This window comes from Sapajus apella, unplaced genomic scaffold (assembly GCF_009761245.1).
Source record: "Sapajus apella isolate SASKATOON/1434 unplaced genomic scaffold, GSC_monkey_1.0 scaffold85, whole genome shotgun sequence".
NCBI lineage: Eukaryota > Metazoa > Chordata > Mammalia > Primates > Cebidae > Sapajus > Sapajus apella.
In genome coordinates this window covers 2,277,066-2,296,492 of record NW_022437025.1, presented here as the reverse complement: position 1 = coordinate 2,296,492, position 19,427 = coordinate 2,277,066, and the positions used below count along the sequence as shown (strand labels likewise).

The window sequence follows — 19,427 nt, the reverse complement described above, 5'->3', positions numbered from 1 at the left end:
GCTGCACGCTCCGGCGCCGGGGGTGGACTACAACCCCCACAATGCACAGCGCCGCGGCGAGGTCCGGGACGCCGAGCCCCGAGCGCCGCCTCCCCACCACACCCTTCGGGACTTGTAGTTTCTTGGCTGCTCCGCCGTCAGGGAGCGCGCCTCGGGCGGGGTGCGGCGCCGCGCGGGGATTGGGCCGCCTCCGCCCGCCCGCCCCGCCCGCAGCTCTCCGTGGGCCCGGGGCTCGCGGCGCCCTAGGCGCATGTGCGGCGCGGGGCGGCCGTGACCGGCGGAGCGCCGGGTGTCAGTGAGCCGCGAGGAGCCGCGCGCCCCCGTGCCCGCGTCGGTCCCTGCGCCGAGCGCCCGCTCCCGGGTCTGAGGGTCCGCCCGGCGCCGCTCGCAGAGCATCCTCAGGGCCGCGCACCTGCCCCGCGCGCCCGCCCCGCGCACCTGCCCGCCGCCCGCTCGGCGCCCCCGGCTCCGCTGCCTCAGCCGCCCCGCGACTGCGCGGGAACCCCGGCCGTGCCTCCGCGTCCGCCCCGCGCCGCAGCCGGGCCGGGGCGCAGCGCTGCGGAGGGCGAGGGCCTCCCGGAGCCCGGCCAGGGCCGCCGCGGCGATGATGAACAGGTTCCGAAAGTGGCTCTACAAACCGAAGGTGAGCGGCCCCGCTCGGGCCGGACGCCCCCCGCGCCGCGGCCTCTGCCCTCCCCAGGACCGCCCGTCCGCCCTCCGAGACGGACCCCCTTTGCCTGTCAGTGGCCAGCCGCTTCTCCCACCGCCGACGTCCTTCCCTCCTCTCTGCGACTTGGACAGACCTTCCCCGCCCTGTCCCTGGGGCGCATCCGAACCTCTCCCCGCTTCCTAAGCCCGGGTCCAGGACTGACCGTCCTGCTCCTCCTCTCCGGCCAGGGCGCACTTTCCCTCCCCGACAACGGCCCCTCTCCCTCGGCATCCCGGTCCTGGACGGTCCCCTCCTGCACCTCGTTGTCCCTAGCCCGGAGCCGACCCCCTACTACTTCTCCATCTCCCCTCCCTGCACCGGGGACGCCCCCTCATTCCACTCCTGCCCCCACCCCCATCGTCCGGGGCCGAGAATGGACCTCCCTCCGCACTCCAGAACAAACCCTCCCCCCACTTCCCCAGGTTCTGAGAGAACCCTCCTTCCCCAATCCCCGGGTCCAGGGCAGACCCGTCCGTGCGTGTCCAGAGACGATCCTGATGGCACTGCCAGCGGCCTCCCTTCCCGAAGCAGGACGGATCCGCACCTCGCCCCAGTTCGCGTCCCCGCCCTTGACCCTATCTCGTCTCTTCTCCACTCTCGTCCTCTGGAACCCCGGACAGGTCCTCCGCCCGGCCCGTGGGGCGAGTGCGCCGGTGCCCAGCAGCCTTGGCGGGGCGGGAAGTGCGGCTCCCCAGCGGGCGCCCGCGCCCCTCCTAGCGCCGCGAAGTCGGGGTTCGGGCGGCTGCGCCAGTCGCACTGCGGGCGCTGCGTCCCTGCAGCCCGCCTGGGGCTCGTGTCCGCTGCAGCCGGAGCAGGGCCGGGCGCTCTCGGCGCGGGGTCTAGGCACCGCGGTGTTCGGGATCCCGGCGCTGGGTCCAGGGCTCATCTGGGGGTCCAAGGGTGGCACCCCCGGACCGGCGCAGCGGGGAGGCCGGGCCCTGAGATCTTGGGGGAGGGCAAGGCTCGGGTGGGGTCACCGTGGCGAGCAAGGGCGGGAGTGGGGCCAGCGCTGCGTCCCGGCAGCTCGGATGTCGGAGGCCACAGCGTTGCCGACCTACCCCTCCTCCTTCCGCTCACCGCCTGTCCCCGTCCCGCGTCCCCCAGGCCGCCGCCTCCACCGTGGGGGATCTGTCACGGTGGTGGGGGGGTCTCCTGAAATCCTCGCCTCCCGAGCGCCCATTCCAGAAGGCGGGAGGTGGGTTTGGAAGAGGAGCACGGATGTTTGGCGCGCGCTTCACAGCGTTTGAGGTTGTGGGATTCTGCTTGGCATTGCAGGAGTGTTGGGTTGAGGGCTTTCGGTACCTGGGGCGCCCCTTGCTCGGCCTTGGCCTGGCCCGGAGGGGATTGCGGGGAGGGGGTGTGGAACTCAGGGTTCCTTGGTGCCTGTTGTGGCGGCGCTCCCTGCTCCCAACCTCCCAGTTCCTAGCAGCGACTTCTTAAGGGTTGGTCCAGAGCCTTGAGCTTTCTGGCGCTGGGTGTGGTTTGGGGCTGCGCCTCTGCCTTCTGCGCCCAGCCTACCTTTTTGCAGCCCCACCGAGCCCCTCTCAGTCCTGCCTGCGGCCCCCAGGAGCCTCTGCCCGGGGAGGGCGGTGGCCTCCGCTCTGGACAGCTGTATGAGGAGTGGCGTTTGGTTCCAGTAACTTTTCCTCACCAGTTACAGAAACCCACTTGTGAAACGGCGTTTTGGGGGCATGCAGCAGCATTATTTTCTGTGACAAATGGCGGGAGGCAGTTGAAGAAATGTTCTCAGGTCTTAAGTGACATTCTGGTGTCGCCGAAAGCACTTGCTCGGACACCAGCAGATGCCCCTCAAGACGTGGCTGCGGAAGAGGCCGCATTTGGAGGATCGCCCTTCTTACAGTGTTGAAAAGGAAGGAAAAATAGTACTAGACTCTGTTTCATGAGTAGCTGAATAATTTCAGAGTGGCCTTGTCTGTTTTCGTTTAGGAAGACACTTTAAAGGTGGAACATGATATTAGAGGTTGTCCCAAGAATTATGAATTGTGTTCCTAACATTTCCTCTTCAGCAGGTAGCTGCCTTTCCAGGCAGGCGACAGGCACCAAGAGGCACAGTCAGTGAATCAGCTGATCCCAGAGATCAGCCGGGCTGTGTGCTTCCGGGGAAGGGAGGGAACAGGGTTCATCTGCACCTCTCCTTTTTCTGGTTGTCTTTTCCTGGCAGGCTGTGTGGTCTAGCTCTTGAGCTCTGGACTGGAGATATATCTCCATCTCAGATCTCTCTCTGGCCGTGGCATTTTCTGGGAGCTGGTGCCCTGTGGGCAGACTGTACTTTGGCTGTCTCTTATTTGAGATCTGTCCTTGGAGCTAAATATCTTGATTGTTTGAAGGGTTGGAGGGTGTTATGTCACCCCATAGCTTTTCATTTTTCAAACCAAAGCTCAGATTCTTGCCTTGGATTATGAATTGAATTTTATGCTTCTCCTTCCTGTCTAATTTAACACATTTTGGCACAAATAAGCACACAGTCAGTCCTGGGAAGATTCTGGGCCTGAAGAGTTGAAGTGTTAAACGTTACTGTGGGAGGATGCATCTGGGGGAGACTGTTGCCTGCACTTAGGAATTTTTTTTCCCACTTTGTATTTAGATAGATGTACAATTCGAACTGCATTTTTAATTGAATTCCTGCTTTGGTTTAAAACTGCACACTGAGATTTTTATAAGTTTTTTAATGTGTGTGTGTATGTGTGTGTGTGTTTGTGGAGAGGGGGTCTCACTATGTTGCCCAGGCTGGACTCAAATTCCTGGCCTCAAGCAATCCTCCTGCCTCAGCCTCCCCAAGTGCTGGGGTTACAGGTGTGAGCCACTGTGCCTGGCCAACACTGAGCTTCTTGTTCATTACAACATGGTGGAAAATATTCTGAAATGAAAATATTATTCACTGGTCTTATAGTTCCAAGAAGCAATTGGAAATGCTTAAAAATATTCCTACGTGACACAGATTTTAATATCTGAATAAAAATTAGCTACAGTATTAGCTACCTAAGTTGAATAAAAGAATGCCTGATGAATAACATAAAAGTTTAACATTAAAGTGACATTTGCAAATTATATTTCTATTCACTGTCTTTAATCAGTCTTTTAAACACCAGTATGATTTTTCTCCATGTAAAGTATTGGGATTATCCTGACTTTGAACATTACCCGGAAGAGACGGTGCAGGAAAACCTGTCAGCTTGTCCTGCTTTGTTGATGTTGGTGAAATACTTTTTTGTTTTTCTTTAGGTAAAGTCTTTCCAAGAGAGTGGATGCTTTAGAAAGGTGAACCATTTTAGCATAGTTGGTGTCTGCATTTGAAACAAAAGTCTCAGTGCTGTGTTTCTTGTTTGGTTATGACTTTCTATTGAGTGACCTGGCTGGAGGTTCCTGGTCACTAGGAGGTGAGAACTCCCAGCAAGGGGGAAAGGGACCTGGACCCTTACCAGGATCTGGCCGAGATTGCCCAGCTATCCCCAAAGAGCATATTAATAATCACCAGGATGAACATGTGTTTTCCATCTTTGAGGAGGAATTGGCCCTCGGTGGGTGATGCTGGCCAGGTGGATGGGAAATTCCCTGGTGGCGGGTTACCATGCCCAACCACGTACCCTGAGAACAGCTTGCTTGTCTGCACCCCTAGACCATCTTCAGAGTGGGGGCTTCTGAGCTTTTCTTGTCCCACCTCTTTGCAGGGGAACATTCCTTATAAATCTGCCTTACTGAGTGACGTGTATTTGGCAACTTCCTGTAAATGTTCCATGCCCAGATTAGCGATGACATGGCCTTTGTGATGTGCTGGGGGTGTGTGCTTTTTAAAAGAAGAACTTTTTGGGCCTGGTAAAGTCTGCCTGGGGGCCAACCCCATTGGCATGTTTTGTGGGAACCTGCTAGGACTGAGCAGCACTGAGCATGGGACCTCCTGCCGTTTGGCTCTTGTGTTAACCCAGCCTCAGTCACCCAGGGATTTCCAGGGTTTCAGCCCACCTGGTCACGGGCCCTTGAAGAGAGCTGCCCATCGGTGGTAATATACCAGGCAAGGCCGGGGTATGTCTGTTTGGTCCCAATGCTCAGAGATGAGGTGCAGCCTGGCCCTCTGGTTAGGGCTGCCCACTGGTGGCTGAGAGTGACAGGTGATGACAGAGACCTGCCAGAAATACATAGCTGGGGCTTGGAGTGCTGTGGGAGGGGTCTTGGTGGAAACTGGGGTCTAGCAGGAGTGGGACCTGTGAGAGGGCAGTCACCAGCACGTGACACCCCAGAAGTGAACTGCTGTCCCTACGCACTGCGTCCGTGCTCCATGCCACACATAGACCCTGATCCAGGAGCTTGGGATTTGAGTTATGACTCTAGCCAGGCTACCGATGGATTGGTTTTCAGCTGGTCAACTCTAAGTGCTCAGCTGCGGCAGGAGGTTGTCCTTGGCCTGGCACGTTTCTCTGCGAGGTGAGCTACTGGAAAGTCAATGCTCTGGACGCTGCGCAGGCTGAGCCCAGCAGTGCTCCCTCTCCTGGTGGGCGCTTGGCACGGAGGGGGCTCGGGAAGTCCTGGGAGGATGCTTGGCAGCGCTGAGTCAGAGCAGGTGTGGCTGGCCCCGCACACCGGTCTCTCTCTGTCGAAAGGGGTTTTCTGAATTCAGAAGGCTCTGGGGCTCCCCGCCTCTGTGTCCAGGGTGTCCCACCCCTCCCAGAGAGCCTTCCTTTCCACATCAGCTCTCAGGCTGTGATCAGCGGGAGTGCAGTGCTAAGAAGCCCGAGTCCATCTGCTCTTAAGGTGGCTTTGTAGAACCCACTCCCTGGTCTCCTAGGAGGTGACTCTTAGCAGGGCTTACATCTCATTCCCTGCACTTTGCTGAGGTTCCTGTTTGTGGTTGGGGGAGTGTGGGACCTCACGCGCCTTGCCCTGTGCCAGGAGCATTTACAGGGCAGTTGAGAGACTGGGCTGCAGACAGAGGGCAGGCATTACTCGCTGTGCCAACTGTCATCACTCAGGGCTCTCCTTCCCTGGCAGGGCAGGGCAGGGCCGCGCGCTTGCTGGAAACGTCTGGTATGGTTTCTGTTAAATGGGAGAGTCAGAGGCAGGAAGTCAAGAGCTTCGTATAATGGATGTGTGGACCGAGCAGGCAGCGCGCGTCGGGGAGGGAAGCCAGGCTTAGTGCCCTGCCTCACAGGCAGAGTGTTTTTAGGTCATTTCGTTCAACCTTAAGAGGAGAGATGGGTAATTTAAGGAGGCTTCAATGGCTGGTTTCAGCCACCAAGAATTCCCAGAGTTCCAGATGTGCTTGCTCCGAATGTGTGAAAGGGCACATCTGAGAGCTGGTAAGTGACGGCCAGGCCAGGGTGTGGTTGTGTGTGAGTTGACGGCCCTGTGCAGCCACAGGGTGTGCTGGGTGCAAAGGTGAATAATGGTGAGCCAATTACATTTCAAAGAGAAATAAATGCTGAAAGGTTGTGGGTTTCTGCCCTTTCCCTGTGTTTTCTTGTCTTCAGTGGTTGCCGGCCATGTGTCTAGGTAGCATTGGAGCTGCAGGGCTTCTGCTCCAGGGCCTGGCTGGGAATTCTCATCCCTTCCACACCTGTGCCTCAGTTTCCCTAGCTTTCAGGTGGGGATGGGGGACCTGCCCTGTGGAATTGCTGGGAGCCTCTGAGGAGACCATCTTTGTCCAAGCTCACAGTGATAGCTCATTGAAGGACCCCAGTCAATATGGGCAGAACCAGTGGGTGGGGTAACTGGGCGTGGACTTCCACAGCACCAGCATTTAGTTACTTAGGGTTTCATGTCAGTATTTCTTGGAGTCCCAGAGGCTGTCACGGCTTCCAGCTCCTCCAGCCGGGCCATTCTGAGAGCGAAAGGGTCTCAGTGGGGGCCTGCCACCCCTGCTCCTTTTTCTGGTGGGTGGCAGGTGCTTGGTTGCTGGGAACAGACCCTGACTGAAGACCCCTCAGGCATCCCTGTGGGTCCATTTACAGGTACCCATGGTGATGAAGGATGTTGCTCTGCCCCCTGCCTGCGCCTCAGGGTAGAGATGCTGCCATGTGCTCGCCCACCATGTGGGGACCTGCCTCCTCCGTGGTTGACAGGACCAGGGCTGACTGCAGCTAGTGTGGGCAGCAATGGGGTTCACGATGCCGGACTGGCCCCCAAACCTCTCATGCTGTCCTCTCATGGCCTGTGTCCACCATTTGTTGGCCAGATGCTCAGGACCCAGGAGGGGACTCCATGGGGTGGCAGGAGGGAGGGGTTTGGAGTGCACTCACACTGCACTGTGATGTGAGGGGGATAAACGTCTATCTGTTAAGGCGCTTCTATCTGTTCAGGGTCATTTGTTAATGCTTAAACCATGCTGATGCACCCTGTTTTACAAACGGAGTCTCAGGGAGGACAAGTCACCTGGCTGGAACCTCTTCAGCTGGGAGGAAGCAGAGCTGGGGTTCACACTCAGGTCCATGGGACCCCAGAGCTGGCATCCGTATGTATCAGGTGACATCTCCTTTCCTGCAGGAAGGAGCTGTACCTGTCATGGATTTTACATGAATCCCATTTGGTGAAATGATTACTTTTGTGCTTTTCTCAGCTGGATTGCAGAAAAACATAGATATTGATGGGCAAGTCAAGTATTTGAAGGAGGAAGACAAAAGTGAATGGATTTTTTTTTTTTTACTGATCTGAATAGATTAAGCAGAAGTAGAATAGAACATTTCATGTTATGGTAATTTATGTAGAATAGTTGGATAAGATGAATGGAATGATTTTTTCCGTCTTACAGTAAGTATTTTGAAGTCATTCCGTTTCTCATTGTTTTCCTGCTGGAGGGAGGCAGGGGGTATAGGGGGAGCACATCAAGTGGGGCCCCTCCATGGCCAAGGCGCATGGGCCTAAATTGCATGGCTGGCTCTCAGTCTCTGTCATGGGTGGGGTTCTAGCTGTGCTGCCCCTGGGTGTCCCCCACCAGATAGGGTGGTATTTTACACTGGCTTCTTGGGAGACTGGGCTAGCACACCCAATTTAGGATGGTGTCCTTAGGGCAATATTTTTTTCTTTGGATTTCAGTTTTTAAGAATGTTTCCAATTATTTTTAGAGATGTTGTGATTACAAAAAACACCTAAAAGCAGAATCAACTACTTAAATGTCAGATACATTTAAGACTTGTACACTCGGCCAGGCATGGCGGCTCACATCTATAATCCCAGCACTTTGGGAGGCCAAGTCGGGTGGATCACAAGGTCAGGAGATAGAGACCATCCTGGCTAACACAATGAAACCCATCTCTACTAAAAAAAAAAAAAAAAAAAAAAAAATGCTGGGCATGATGGCACTCGCCTGTAGTCCCGCTACTCCGGAGGCTGAGGCAGGAGAATTGTTTGAGCCTGGGAGGTGGAGGTTGAGGTGAGCCAAGATTGTGCCACTGCACTCCAGCCTGGGTCACAGAGCGAGGCTCTGTCTCAAAAAAAAAAAAAAGAATTGTACATTCATGTTCACAGCAGGTCTATACATAATCGCCTAAAGGGGGAAACACCTCAAACGTCCATTGAAGGAAGAAGAGGTAAATGTGGTCCCTCTGCACCCTGGCATGGCATTAGCATTAGAAAGGGAGGGTACAAGCCATAGCCATGAGCCTGAAAGACAGTGTGCTGACTGAAGGAAGCCAGTGGTGCAAGGCTGCATCTGGTATGATTCCATTTCTGTGAGATGTCCAGAAGAGACAGATCCGTTGAGACAGAAAGCAGGCAGGTGGCTGCCAGGGGCTGCAGAGTGGAAGTGGGAATGGAGAGTGATTACTTGAAGGGTGTGGGGTTTCCTTTTGGGGTGATGAGAGGGTTTTGATGCAGAGAGAGGTGATGGGTGGACAGCATTGTGAATACAGTAATGGCATTGAACTGTACCCTTTAAGACAGCCAATTATATGTTGTGTGGATTTCACCTCAATTAAAAAAAAAGGAACTGTAGCACTTTTTGAGGTTAACAGATAATCAAGAGAAAAGGTGTTTTGCCCCTGAGTAAAAAAACAGGTCCAGGGCCACGGTTCTTGGGTTTGGCTTCTTGGTGTAGGCAGCTGACCTGGGGGCTTTGGAAAGCACCCTGCCAGCCGGGCCGGCTGACATCTTCCTGGCCTCTGAAGATGGATCCTCAGGTCCCAGCCCAGCCTCTCCTCCCACCCTGGGCTGCTGCCGGGGCCTTTGTCCAGGGGCTTCCAGAAGACAGCGTGCAGGAGCTCTGTGTCTGGGACTGATCGCAGTTGGGTAGTTCTGACAAATTTCTCAGACTGACCTCCTCCCACAGAGCTGCCTGCAGGGGTGAGTCCCCCGGACCCCACCGTGGGCGCACTGGACTCAGCCTTCTCACAGCGCTGGCAGGGCTGCCCAGCAGGAAGCTTCAAGGCTGTCAGGTCATGTGGGCCTTGCCTGAGCCAGGGGTCAGGGGGACAGACAGCAGCCGGGGGAGGGGTGAAGGGGCTGCTGAGATGTGAATGGAAGGGGGTGTGGGTCAGGGAGCCCGAAAGGCTCTGTGTGCTTGGAGCACAGGGGACGAGGTGGAATCGCTGCCAAGGGGGGCTGGGAGGTTGCCTGGGGATGGGTCACAGTCAAGGAAGGTGGGGGCATGCTGGGGTCCGGGCTGCTGTTTGCGGGGTCCTTTCAGGCCTGCTGTGGGAAAGACAAGGCTGGAAGCTGGGACTGGTGGGTGGCGGGGATTCCACTGAGAGGAGGGCAGCAGGTTACTCTGGATGGAGAAAGTGGGTGGACCTGGGCCCGGTGGGGGTGGGGCCTGGGTGGGGAGGGGTGCTGTTTGAGGATGGGGAGCTCTGGAGAGGAGCTGGGGGTGGGAGTGGGGTGCAGGAGTTGGGGTTTGGACAGTGCTTTTGGTGCCCTTGCAACTCCACCGGGACTGTGAGGGTGGGGGGCCGGGCGGGGGGGTAGTTTAGGGCTGAGTCTCAGACCGAGGAAAGGCAGACCTCCCCACTGCGAGGTGCCCAGGAATGCTGGATAAAGTCACTAAAACACTTTTAAAAGTACGGAGCTGGCAAGAGAGAGGGCATAACCCCTAGTGCCAGAAATAAAAGGAAACTAAAACCTAAAGCTGAGCACATGGGAGGGTCTGCTTAGAAACCACCCAGCACTGAGAGCTTCAAACCATCACTTCTGCCCCAGTCAGGATTGGGTGGATCAGCCTGTGGGGCGGGGCTCATCTGGGTGTGGCGTCATCTAGGCAGGGCTTATATGGACAGGGCTCACTGCCCAGCGGGACGCTTCAAGGCTGTCAGGTCCTGTGGGCCTTGCCTGAGCCAGGGGTCAGAGGGACAGACAGCAGCCGCGGGAGGGGTGAAGGGGCTGCTGAGATGTGAATGGAAGGGGGTGTGGAAGGCTCTGTGTGCTTGGAGCACAGGGGCCATTGGATAGGGCTACAACTGGGCGGGGCGTCATCTGGGTGGGGCTTCACCTGGGTGTAGCTTTATCTGGGCAGGGCTTCATCATCTAGGCAGGCTTACCTGGGCAGGGCTCATCCGGATAGGGCTACATCTGGGTGGTGCTTCATCTGGGCGGGGCATCATCATCTAGGTGGGCTTACCTGGGCAGGGCTCACCTGGGGGGGCTTTATCTGGGCAAGGCTTCACTGGGTGCATCTTCATCTGGGGGGGCTTTATCTAGGTGAGCTCATGTGGGTGAGGCTCCTCTGGGGGGGCTTCATCATCCAGGTAGGCTTACATGGGTGGGGCCTCATCTGGGGGGGCCTCAATTGGGCAGGGTCAGCCAGGTGAACCATCTTGGGGCCTTTGGTACACCCTAGCCAGTGCAGCTGTCGGGCAGGCCCCCTCCAGGCTTTCTCCCCAGTGCTGAGTCTCAGGGCAGTGGAGCAGAGTGGCAGAGTGGTCCTGAGGCCCAGCCTGGAAGTCACACAGCATCACCTCCACAGTGTCCACAGGCCAGCACCCATTAAAGGGGAGGGGCTGTCACCTCCATTCTTCGAGGGGGGAGTAGCAGAGTCACATCTCAAAGGGCAGGTGTGGGGATGTGGGAAAGTGCTGGTTTGGTAGGATGTGTCCTGGGAGCACTCACAGTGGGGCTCAGGGCCTGGTGGGGGGCTAGGGGAGACGTGTTGCTACGGGGCTGGGCGAGGCATTGCTCCAGTGGGGGTGGGTTGGAGCAAGGGTCAGATGGAATGTGTAGCCTTGAGGCGCAGAGGCCAGCGGTCAGGAAAGCCCTGTGGGCTGCTTCAGTACTGAGTGGGGCTAAGGGTCAACTGGGCAGCCTGGCTGAGTGAGGTACGCGGTGTGCTGGAGGAGCCTTCCTGCCACACCTCTGAAATGGAGTTCATAGCAGAAAGGTACAAAACAGTAGGGAAAGGGTTCTCCATGAGCACAAACTCTAGCCTGCATAAGCTCAAACCAAGCCAAGAGACTGAGGATAGAACCGCAGGGCTGGCTGGGCACAGTGGCTCATGCCTGTCATCCCAGCACTTTGGGAGGCCGAGGCGGTGAATCACCTGAGGTCCGGAGTTCAAGACCAGCCTGACCAATAGGGAGAAACCCTGTCTCTACTAAAAATACAAAATTAGCTGGGTGTGGTGGTCCATGCCTGTAATCCCAGCTACTCAGGAGGCTGAGGCCGGAGAGTGGCTTGAATCTGGGAGGCGGAGGTTGCAGTGAGCTGAGATGGAGCCACTGCGCTCCAGCCTGGACAATTGTGGGAGGTTCTGAGGCACAGAGGGATGAGAAGGCTCAAGATGCAACTCCTGGGACTTCAGGAACGAGAGCAGGGAGAAAGAGGAGGCTGTTTTCATCTCCCCGCGGAGGATCTTCCCGAGTTGAATCATCAGGTTCATAAGCCCACACCCCAGATGGGATCAGTGGCACAGCTGGTCACAGCAGAGTGAAACTGCAGAACGCAGTACTGAGGGGACAGGCTGCGACTCACAGGCACCTCTGCTGGACGGGCTGAAGACTCGAGGCCCGCAGGACTGAGGAGCGAAACCTTACAAGGGCCAAAGGCAGCACGGTGAGAGCAGAGGTCTGCGCTTATCTAAGCTGTTGCTCACAGAGGCGAGCAAAATGGAAGACAGTTTTAGACGAACGCAAAAAAGTAACCACCCCCAAATCTTTGCTGGAGAAGTGCTGGAAAATGTACTCCAGGAGGAAAATCAAAGTCAGAAGGAAGGGGTGGGAGGCAGCTGCCATGGTGGGCACAGGAGTCGGGAGGGAGTGGGCAGATGGAAGCAGCCGTCACCTCGGGGAGCGTGAGGACCCATGCTCCCGGCAAGGGGGAGTGGAAATTCTGGACAGCAGTGCCTGGACCGCGATCAGAGCTGGCGCCCAGGTCTTTGACGGTTTGCAATGAGGCTGGCAATGGTGGCAGACTTGAGGCCATGAGATAAGTGTGTGAATCACCATAGGTGGGCACTAGGATCATAGTCACAGAGAATGGATAACTTCTAAACCAGGAGCGGGAGAAGAGAGAATAAAGGAAATAATCCAATCCAAGCAGGAAAGGATGGGAAGAGGGCAGCAAAGCCAAGCCACATCAAACAAAAGGCAGAAAATGAAGCTGTAGAAACAATTGCACATAAGTCGGGAGTCACAGTGAGTGGAGCAAACCCACCTGCCAGAGGCTGAGATCGCACTTGTGCCTCCAGCAGTCCAGCCTTGTGCTGCTGGCAAGAGATGGCCACGAGATGGCTTCTGTAGAAAGGCTGAAAGGAAAGGGGCAGAAAAGGTACCAGGCATTTACCAAAAGCAAGGAAGTGAAGTTGTCCTGTGTCGGATAAGCACAGAGCTCAAAGCAAAGTGACAGCATGTTCCCCCACAGGGGGGGGACGGCTTCCTGCTGCACATGGTGGCTCCCGGGCCTCACTGTCCCACCCCCTTAAACCTGGTCTCAGTCATAGGAGCTCTTGGGCAGCTCCTTCCCAGTGGGCGTTGTTTTTTTTTGTTTTGTTTTGTTTTTGAGATGGAGTCTCACTCTGTCCCCCAGGCTGGAGTGCAGTGGCGCGATCTCGGCTCACTGCAACCTCCACCTCCCGGGTTCCAGCGGTTCTCCTGCCTCAGCCTCACGAATCACTGGGATTACAGGCACACAGCACCACGCCCAGCTAATTTTCGTATTTTTAGTAGAGACGGAGTTTCACCTTGTTGGCCAGGCTGATCTCAAACTCCTGACCTCATGATCCGCCTGCCTCGGCCTCCCAAAGTGCTGGGATTACAATGTGAGCTGCTGCGCCTGGCCAGTGGGCATTTTGCAGCTATTGAAAGAACTAAGGGAACCCAGAGGGACAGAGACCTGAGCACTGGCTGCCGGCCTCGCCTGCCCCCTCCTGACCATTCCAAGGGCCGGGAGGTCTCGGGCAGTGGGCACTGGGACCATTCTTCTGTGCCCCGGCTCCCTCCCTCTGACCAAAGATCTCAGAGCTTGGCCCTGCTCGCTTGAGGTTACAGCTCAGCCACATGGCTGGGTGCAGTGGGAACGTGGCACTGCAGTGAATGATGGGAAACTGCAGGGGTGCTGGGCGCACCCATCAACAGACCGTCAGCACGGCCAACCTGCAGCCCCCACAGCGTTCCACATCCAGGAAGCCCCGCTGGTCTTCTCACACCTGGTCCAACAGTGTGCTCCAGACGCTTCTGAAAAGGCCAAGGACCGTGGGGGGAAGGGCTGCCTCAGAGCTCACTGTGGGGAGAGAATGGAAAAGCAGGTGGCAGTGCACCCTGTCTTCCCTTCGTGGTTCTGCGCAGAGTATGGGGAAGACACATGGCTTCTCTCCTGAAAGCCCCAGGCCAGGCACCCCTTTGCCCAGGCCACTATCTGGGGGCATCTGGGGCTCACTTTGGAACTGTCCAAGGATATACTTTTGGGCACAAATTCGGCTTGTGGATGGGGTTCGTTGTGGTTCAATTTTGTTGTTATATGTTTTAATCTTTTAAGAAATTGAAGTGAGAAAAAAAAAAAAAGGAAGTGAGGCTGGGCATGGTGTCGCACGCCTATAATTCCAGCTATCTGGGAGGCCAAGGGGGATGGATCACATGAGCCCAGGAGTTTGAGGCTCCAGAGAGCTATGACTGCCACTGCACTCCAGCCTGGGCGCGGGCGACAGAGCAAGACTCTGTCTAAAAAAAAAAAAAAAAGAAAAAAGAAGAGCAAGATGGAGAGAGTGACATTCACAGAACATACAGGTAACCCTTTCAAGCGGGCAGTGCTATTTCCTGTATTCGCCATGTGGTGCGATCACCGGTGCTCTCCCATCATCCCGTGTGGACACCCTGCAGCTATTATGTAGTGACTCCCCACTCACCCTGCCCTGCCCTGGAACCTCGGGTTGGCTTTCCGTCTCTGTGGGTTTGCCTTTCTGGACGTTTCATGTAAAAGGAATCGTACGCTTGGGGCCTTTTGTGTCTGGCTTCTTCACTTCCAGTTTCATCCATGTTGTAGCACGTGTTAGAGTTTCATTTTTTGTGGCTGAGTAATATTCCATGATGTGGATAGACCACTGTTTTCCATTCACCCGCCGATGGACATTTGGGTAGTTTCCATTTTTGGCTGTTGTGAGTGACGCTGCCTGAGCGTGTGTGTTCAAGTCTTTGCAGTTTGATTATCTTGGGGAAGTGCTCGAGTGGAATTACGATGAAGCTCCATGTGCAACTTTTTGAGGAACTGCCACCTGCTTTCCCCATTGTGGTTCCTTTTTAGATGGAGTTTCGCTCTTGTCGCCCAGGCTGGAGTGCAAAGGTACAGTCTCAGCGCACTGCAACCTTCATCTCTTGGTTTCAAGTGATTCTCCTGCCTCAGCCTCCTGAGTAGCTGGGACTGCAGGCATGCACCACCACGCCCACCTAGTTTTTTCTTGTGTTTTTAGTAGAGAGAGTGTTTCACTATGTTGGCCAGGGTGGTCTCGAACTCTTGACCTCAGGTGATCTGTCCGCCTCGGCCTCCCAATGTGCTGGGATTATGGGCGTGAGCCACCTCGGCTGGCTTCCACTGTGGTTCTTGGCAGAGTGGGTCATTGGAGGTGGGGTCTGTGAGTGCTGTGAGGGGCCTGAGGGGGAATCTGTGGCCCCACTGTGTGCCATGGCTTTGGGCTGCCCCAGTCCTGGTGAACTTCTCCCGTGCTTGTAAATCAAGTCAAACCCCTTGAAACCACAGGCCTGGGAGGTCTTCAGAAGTGGGGCTATGTCCTCCCAGTACAGTCCAGGGCTGGTCAGGGACGGGCTCTGAGAATTCCGGAAGGCTAATATTGCGGGTTGACACTCCTGTGTGTGACCACATCTTCCTCCCGATGGAAGGTCTCCCCATGCCCCCATTGAGTGGCAGTGACAAGGTCCCCCGAGTCCTTTGCCCGTCTCAGATCCCTCTGTGGACCCAGCGCTGGGGTACAGGCTTCGTCCCCTCCTGGGCTGCAGCCCTAGGGGTGTAGGGGCAGCTGTGAGGAGCTGGGGCTCAGGGTAGCCCCGGCAGCCGAGCAGAAGGAGCTTCGGTTACACAGGCTTGGGTCACAGCCCAGCAGGGTCATCGGGTGGCCGTGGGGAAAGGGTGTGCATTGTTCTGCGTGCCCTGTGTTGTCAGAGAGGTCAGCAATGTACTTTGACTTCCTCAAACACAGGTAACGGCTTGCCAGCCTCGTGGAGACTCCCAAGTGGGGATCCCGTTTCTGAGGTGCTGGATGGGCGGTGGGAGGCATGCCCCGTGAAGACCATGCTGGTGTCAGCTGACGGGGTCCTGGGCTAGGAGGAGGGGCCCTGGTGGAGGGGGCGGGCCTGGCCCTGCAGATGCTGCCCGGTTTTCATGCAGTGAGAGGCTGCTTGAAAGCAGAGTGAGCTGAAACTCTGGCACTGGTGGAGTTTAGATGCCGTTAGATGTGGGTGGGCAAATAGAGTGAAAACGCACCTGAGCTTATTAGTCTGGTACAGCTGCTACGGTTTTGCATATTCCCCTCGAAGCCTTTTCTGGCGTCTGTCTTAGTGTTGCTGCGCGGCTGTGTGGCTGTCTGGCTGTCTAGCGAGTCCCCGCTGTGCTGTGTGTGTTGCTTCCTTGCCGTCCTCCCTTCCCCGGGGCCTTGTGGAGCCGACTCAGACTGCGACGCTGGCTGGAGGCTGTTACCGCTAGTTTTTGCCGCTGTTGCCAGCTCTGCCTAATTCAGCTCTTGCTGACCCATCAGGACTTCTGGGGACTGTAGCCAAGCCGAGGCTGCAGGACACCACCCTCCAGCACCTTCTGCGAACCCGAACCTGGGCCGCAGGTGCGGCGGGGGTGGGGTGGGGTTGGGGGGGGGGGTCGGCGCCTGGATCCAAATCCTGGGGCAGCTGACCTTGGAAGGGGGGGGGAGGAAAGGGGGGGGGGGGGGGGGGGGGAGGAGGGGGGAGGAGAGGCCCCACCCACTCTGCACGGCTGTCCCTGGGTTGAAACGAGCTCCCTGAGGCAGCGCTGTCTGTGCGGTGCCTGGTGGCATGAGGGGAGTGGTGGCAGCGGAGCTCCATGCTCATTAGGGACCCAGCTGAGCAAGTCCCTCCTCCTGCGCCAGGGAGAGGATTTTAAAAGCTGCTACCACTGTCCCTCCACAGCCTGCAGGACTGGGATTCCTTCCTGTTTCTCTTGACAGCAGAGACTGCAGCATGACAAAGCCCCGGGGCGGCCAGAATCCTGCAGGCTGGCCACCACCACACACGGACCTTCGGGGAGCGTTGGGAGGGCCAAGTGAGCTGGTTTTGTCTGAAAGTTCTTTCTCATTAGACAGGCGCGAGGAGAGGACGCAGCCCAGGTCTTGGGCCGGGACCCCTGCTACCACTGGGACCCCCAAGGGTTTTGCTGCTGATGGATGTAGAGGCTCCCATGGAGCTGGGGCCTCCCCTCTGTGCCTGAGCCCTGGAAGTCTTAGAGGTTCTCAGGAATCTAGGGGTGTTCTTGGGGTGGACTGTGGTGCAGTGTGGCGAGGGACCTCAAGGAGGCACTCATTTTGGCTCCTGGCAATTTCGACCAAAAAAGGCAGGCCTGTGGAAAAGGCAGTTTTATCCTCTGAAAAGCCTGTCTGGAGACACTCTCTTCCTTGGCCCAGAACTCACGAAGCCAGGAGGAGAAGGAGGAGGAGGCGGGGCAGGTGGCACCCTGGGGTGTCAGAGTGAAAACATCCTGTGGCTTGGATGGCTTCTGAACGCTGCCCAGCTGGGAGGATGTGTCCCTGCGACCTGGGCCCTGGACCACCCATTGCACAGGCTGTGAGGGTGGGACGTGGGCACCTGGACTCCTGCCCTAGCCTCACCCACCTGCCCAAGGTGGGGGTGGCACTGCCTCCCTGCCCTGTAACTGGGGCACCCCTGGGTGGCTCTACATGGGGTATCCTGTTTGGGGTTGAATTGGCACCTCCCCCCTGGGCTGTTAGTCATTGCTTGTGAGCTGTGACCAGCGCAAGGTGGCAGGGCCTGCAGGGTCGATGCCTTCACCTCCCACTGGCTGTCCCCTCCAGGGTCCCCCTGAGTTCCATGGAGCCGGTGCTTCCCCTGGGTACTGGGGAGAGGGGACTCGTGATGGCCCCCCTGCCCAGCCTTCCTCCCCAGGCACGGTTTCCATCCCCCACTGTGCTCACCTGGGGACAGTCTCAGTGTGCGTGTGACGTGTGACATCTGCCCCTCCAGTCCTTGTGGACAAAGAGTGTAAGTCAACCACAATCAATAGTTCTGCCCTATTGCTCGGGAATTCCTCATCCTGTGTGATGGTTAATCCTGCCAAGTTGACTGCGTTGAAGGATGAAGGTATGGATCCTGGGTGTGTCCGTGTGGGTGGAGCCAAGGGAGACCCACACTTGAGTCAGTGGGCAACAGGCAGACCCACTCTGAATCTGGTGGGCGCCAGCCCATGGGCAGCCAGTGAGGCTGGAATGTAAAGCAGGCAGTGAATGTGAAAAGGCGAGCAGGCCTCGCCTCCCAGTCTACGTCTCCTCCCGTGCTAGATGCCCCCTGCCCTCCAACGTCGGATTCCAAGTTCTTCTGTCTGGGACTGGCTCTCCTTGCTCCTCAGCTTGCAGACGGCTTATTGTGGGACCTTGTGATCATGTGAGTTAATACTAAATAAACTCCCCTTTTTATGTCTCTATCCTCTTAGTTCTCCCTCCAGAGAGCCCTGACTAATATACCCTGGCAAACTGGGGTATCTGGGGGCCTCTTGACCCTCACTCCTGTGGTGGCTCAGGACCTGGGCTCCTGTCGAATCGCGGTGGCTCACACACCTGAATTTTAGGAGCTGAGACCAGTAATGGGAATGTGTGAGGAGGCCAGTATTGCGCGTGCTGTCACAGAGTTAAATTAAGGGCGTCACTTGTGTGTCATGACACAGTAACTTGATGGCCATCATTCATGGCACTTAGCACTTCCAGACATTCTGCGATGCACCAACTCTGTGCACAAGTGTGCAGCCGCAGGACCATTCCTGTAGATGAATTAAGCACAATCAAGTAAAAATGTGCTCACCCTAACCTGTGGCTCCCGAGGGACGCTGCAGGCTCTTGATGTCACAGGAGCTCCCGGGAGGGTCAGTGTTCTGTGCCCACCCTGAGGAGCCCCAGGACGGTCAGGGTTCTGTGCACACCCCGAGGAGCCCCCGTGGAGGGTCAGGGTTCTGTGCCCACCCCGAGGAGCTCCGTGGAGGGTCAGGGTTCTGTGCCCACCCTGAGGAGCTCCTGGAAGGACCCTGCATGTGGAGAGGCAGCATCGGAAGTGGCAGCGGGCCACCCCTGCCCTGTGTGTGCTGTATGGTGCCGGCACTTCCTTGGGCTCCCCTTTCTGAGGAGGACGTGGTGGTCCCTCGTAGTGGGTACAGTGGGCGCCCGGCCCTCTTTCACCTTGTGCTCAGGAAGCTTTGACGCAGGTGACAGGGCACCCAGCCCCGTCTGGGCCCATATGACTGGTGGGGCTCATGTCCAGCAGGGTTTGGGTCTGGGTGGTGGCCTGGGGCCTGCTCCAAGCTCTGCTCCAAGTTACGGGCCTGTGCTGTTTCTTCCGCTCCGCTCTGCACTTGGGATCCAGGTATCACCACTTGCTGGGTTGGAGGCAGGCGGCTTCCCTGTAGGCCACCTGGTGCAGTGGAAGGAAGGATAAGCCCCTCCCTGACCATCTCAAAAGAGGCACAGAGTTAGAACAGTCATGTATTCATTCAACAGACATGAACTGGGTATGTGTGATGTGCCAGGCTTTGGCACAGAACTTGGCAGAGAACCAGACAGCAGAGGCCCTGGCCTTCCTGAGGACTACCTTGTGAGGGTATAGTGGCTTGGGGACATGGTTGGGGGCACTGTGGTCAGGGGTGTGGTAGGACAATGCTGGCATTCTCACAGGCTAGGCAAGTCACGGGCCAGCTGAGGTCCACAAAGAGGAGTGGAGACTCTACCTCTGGACGGGAGGAGAGGCCTGAACACACAGGACTGGACGGACAGTCAGGCTGTTGGTGCAGCTTTGTAGTTAGCCATACCCCCTGCTGCACCCCGCAATGCAGGGCTAGATCTCAACCCCCAATGCGTGCTGGATCTCGCCCCCCTTGTGCGCTGGATCTCGCCCCCCTTGTGTGCTGGATCTCACCCCCCCCACCCTTGTGCCCTGGATCTCACTCCCCTTGTGTGCTGGATCTTATCCCCCTTGTGTGCTGGATCTCACCCCCCACACCCTTGTGCCCTGGATCTCACTCCCCTTGTGTGCTGGATCTCACCCCCACCTTGTGCCTTGGATCTCACTCCCCTTGTGTGCTGGATCTCACCCCC

General features: G+C 57.0%; 1 protein-coding gene across 2 annotated transcripts in view; it reads left to right on the top strand.

Annotated features, from left to right (window-relative positions):
* Positions 1-270: 270 nt before the first annotated feature.
* Positions 271-19,427, top strand: part of ZFYVE28 (zinc finger FYVE-type containing 28) — a 156,899-nt gene continuing 137,742 nt past the window's right edge. The window contains exon 1 of one of the 2 annotated variants that reach the window (XM_032253962.1): positions 271-643. In XM_032253962.1, coding sequence (XP_032109853.1) covers positions 605-643 — 39 coding nt within the window. In that variant the 5' untranslated portion in view covers positions 271-604. The remainder of the gene's footprint in view (positions 644-19,427) is intronic. The other variant, XM_032253963.1, reaches the window with a different exon arrangement.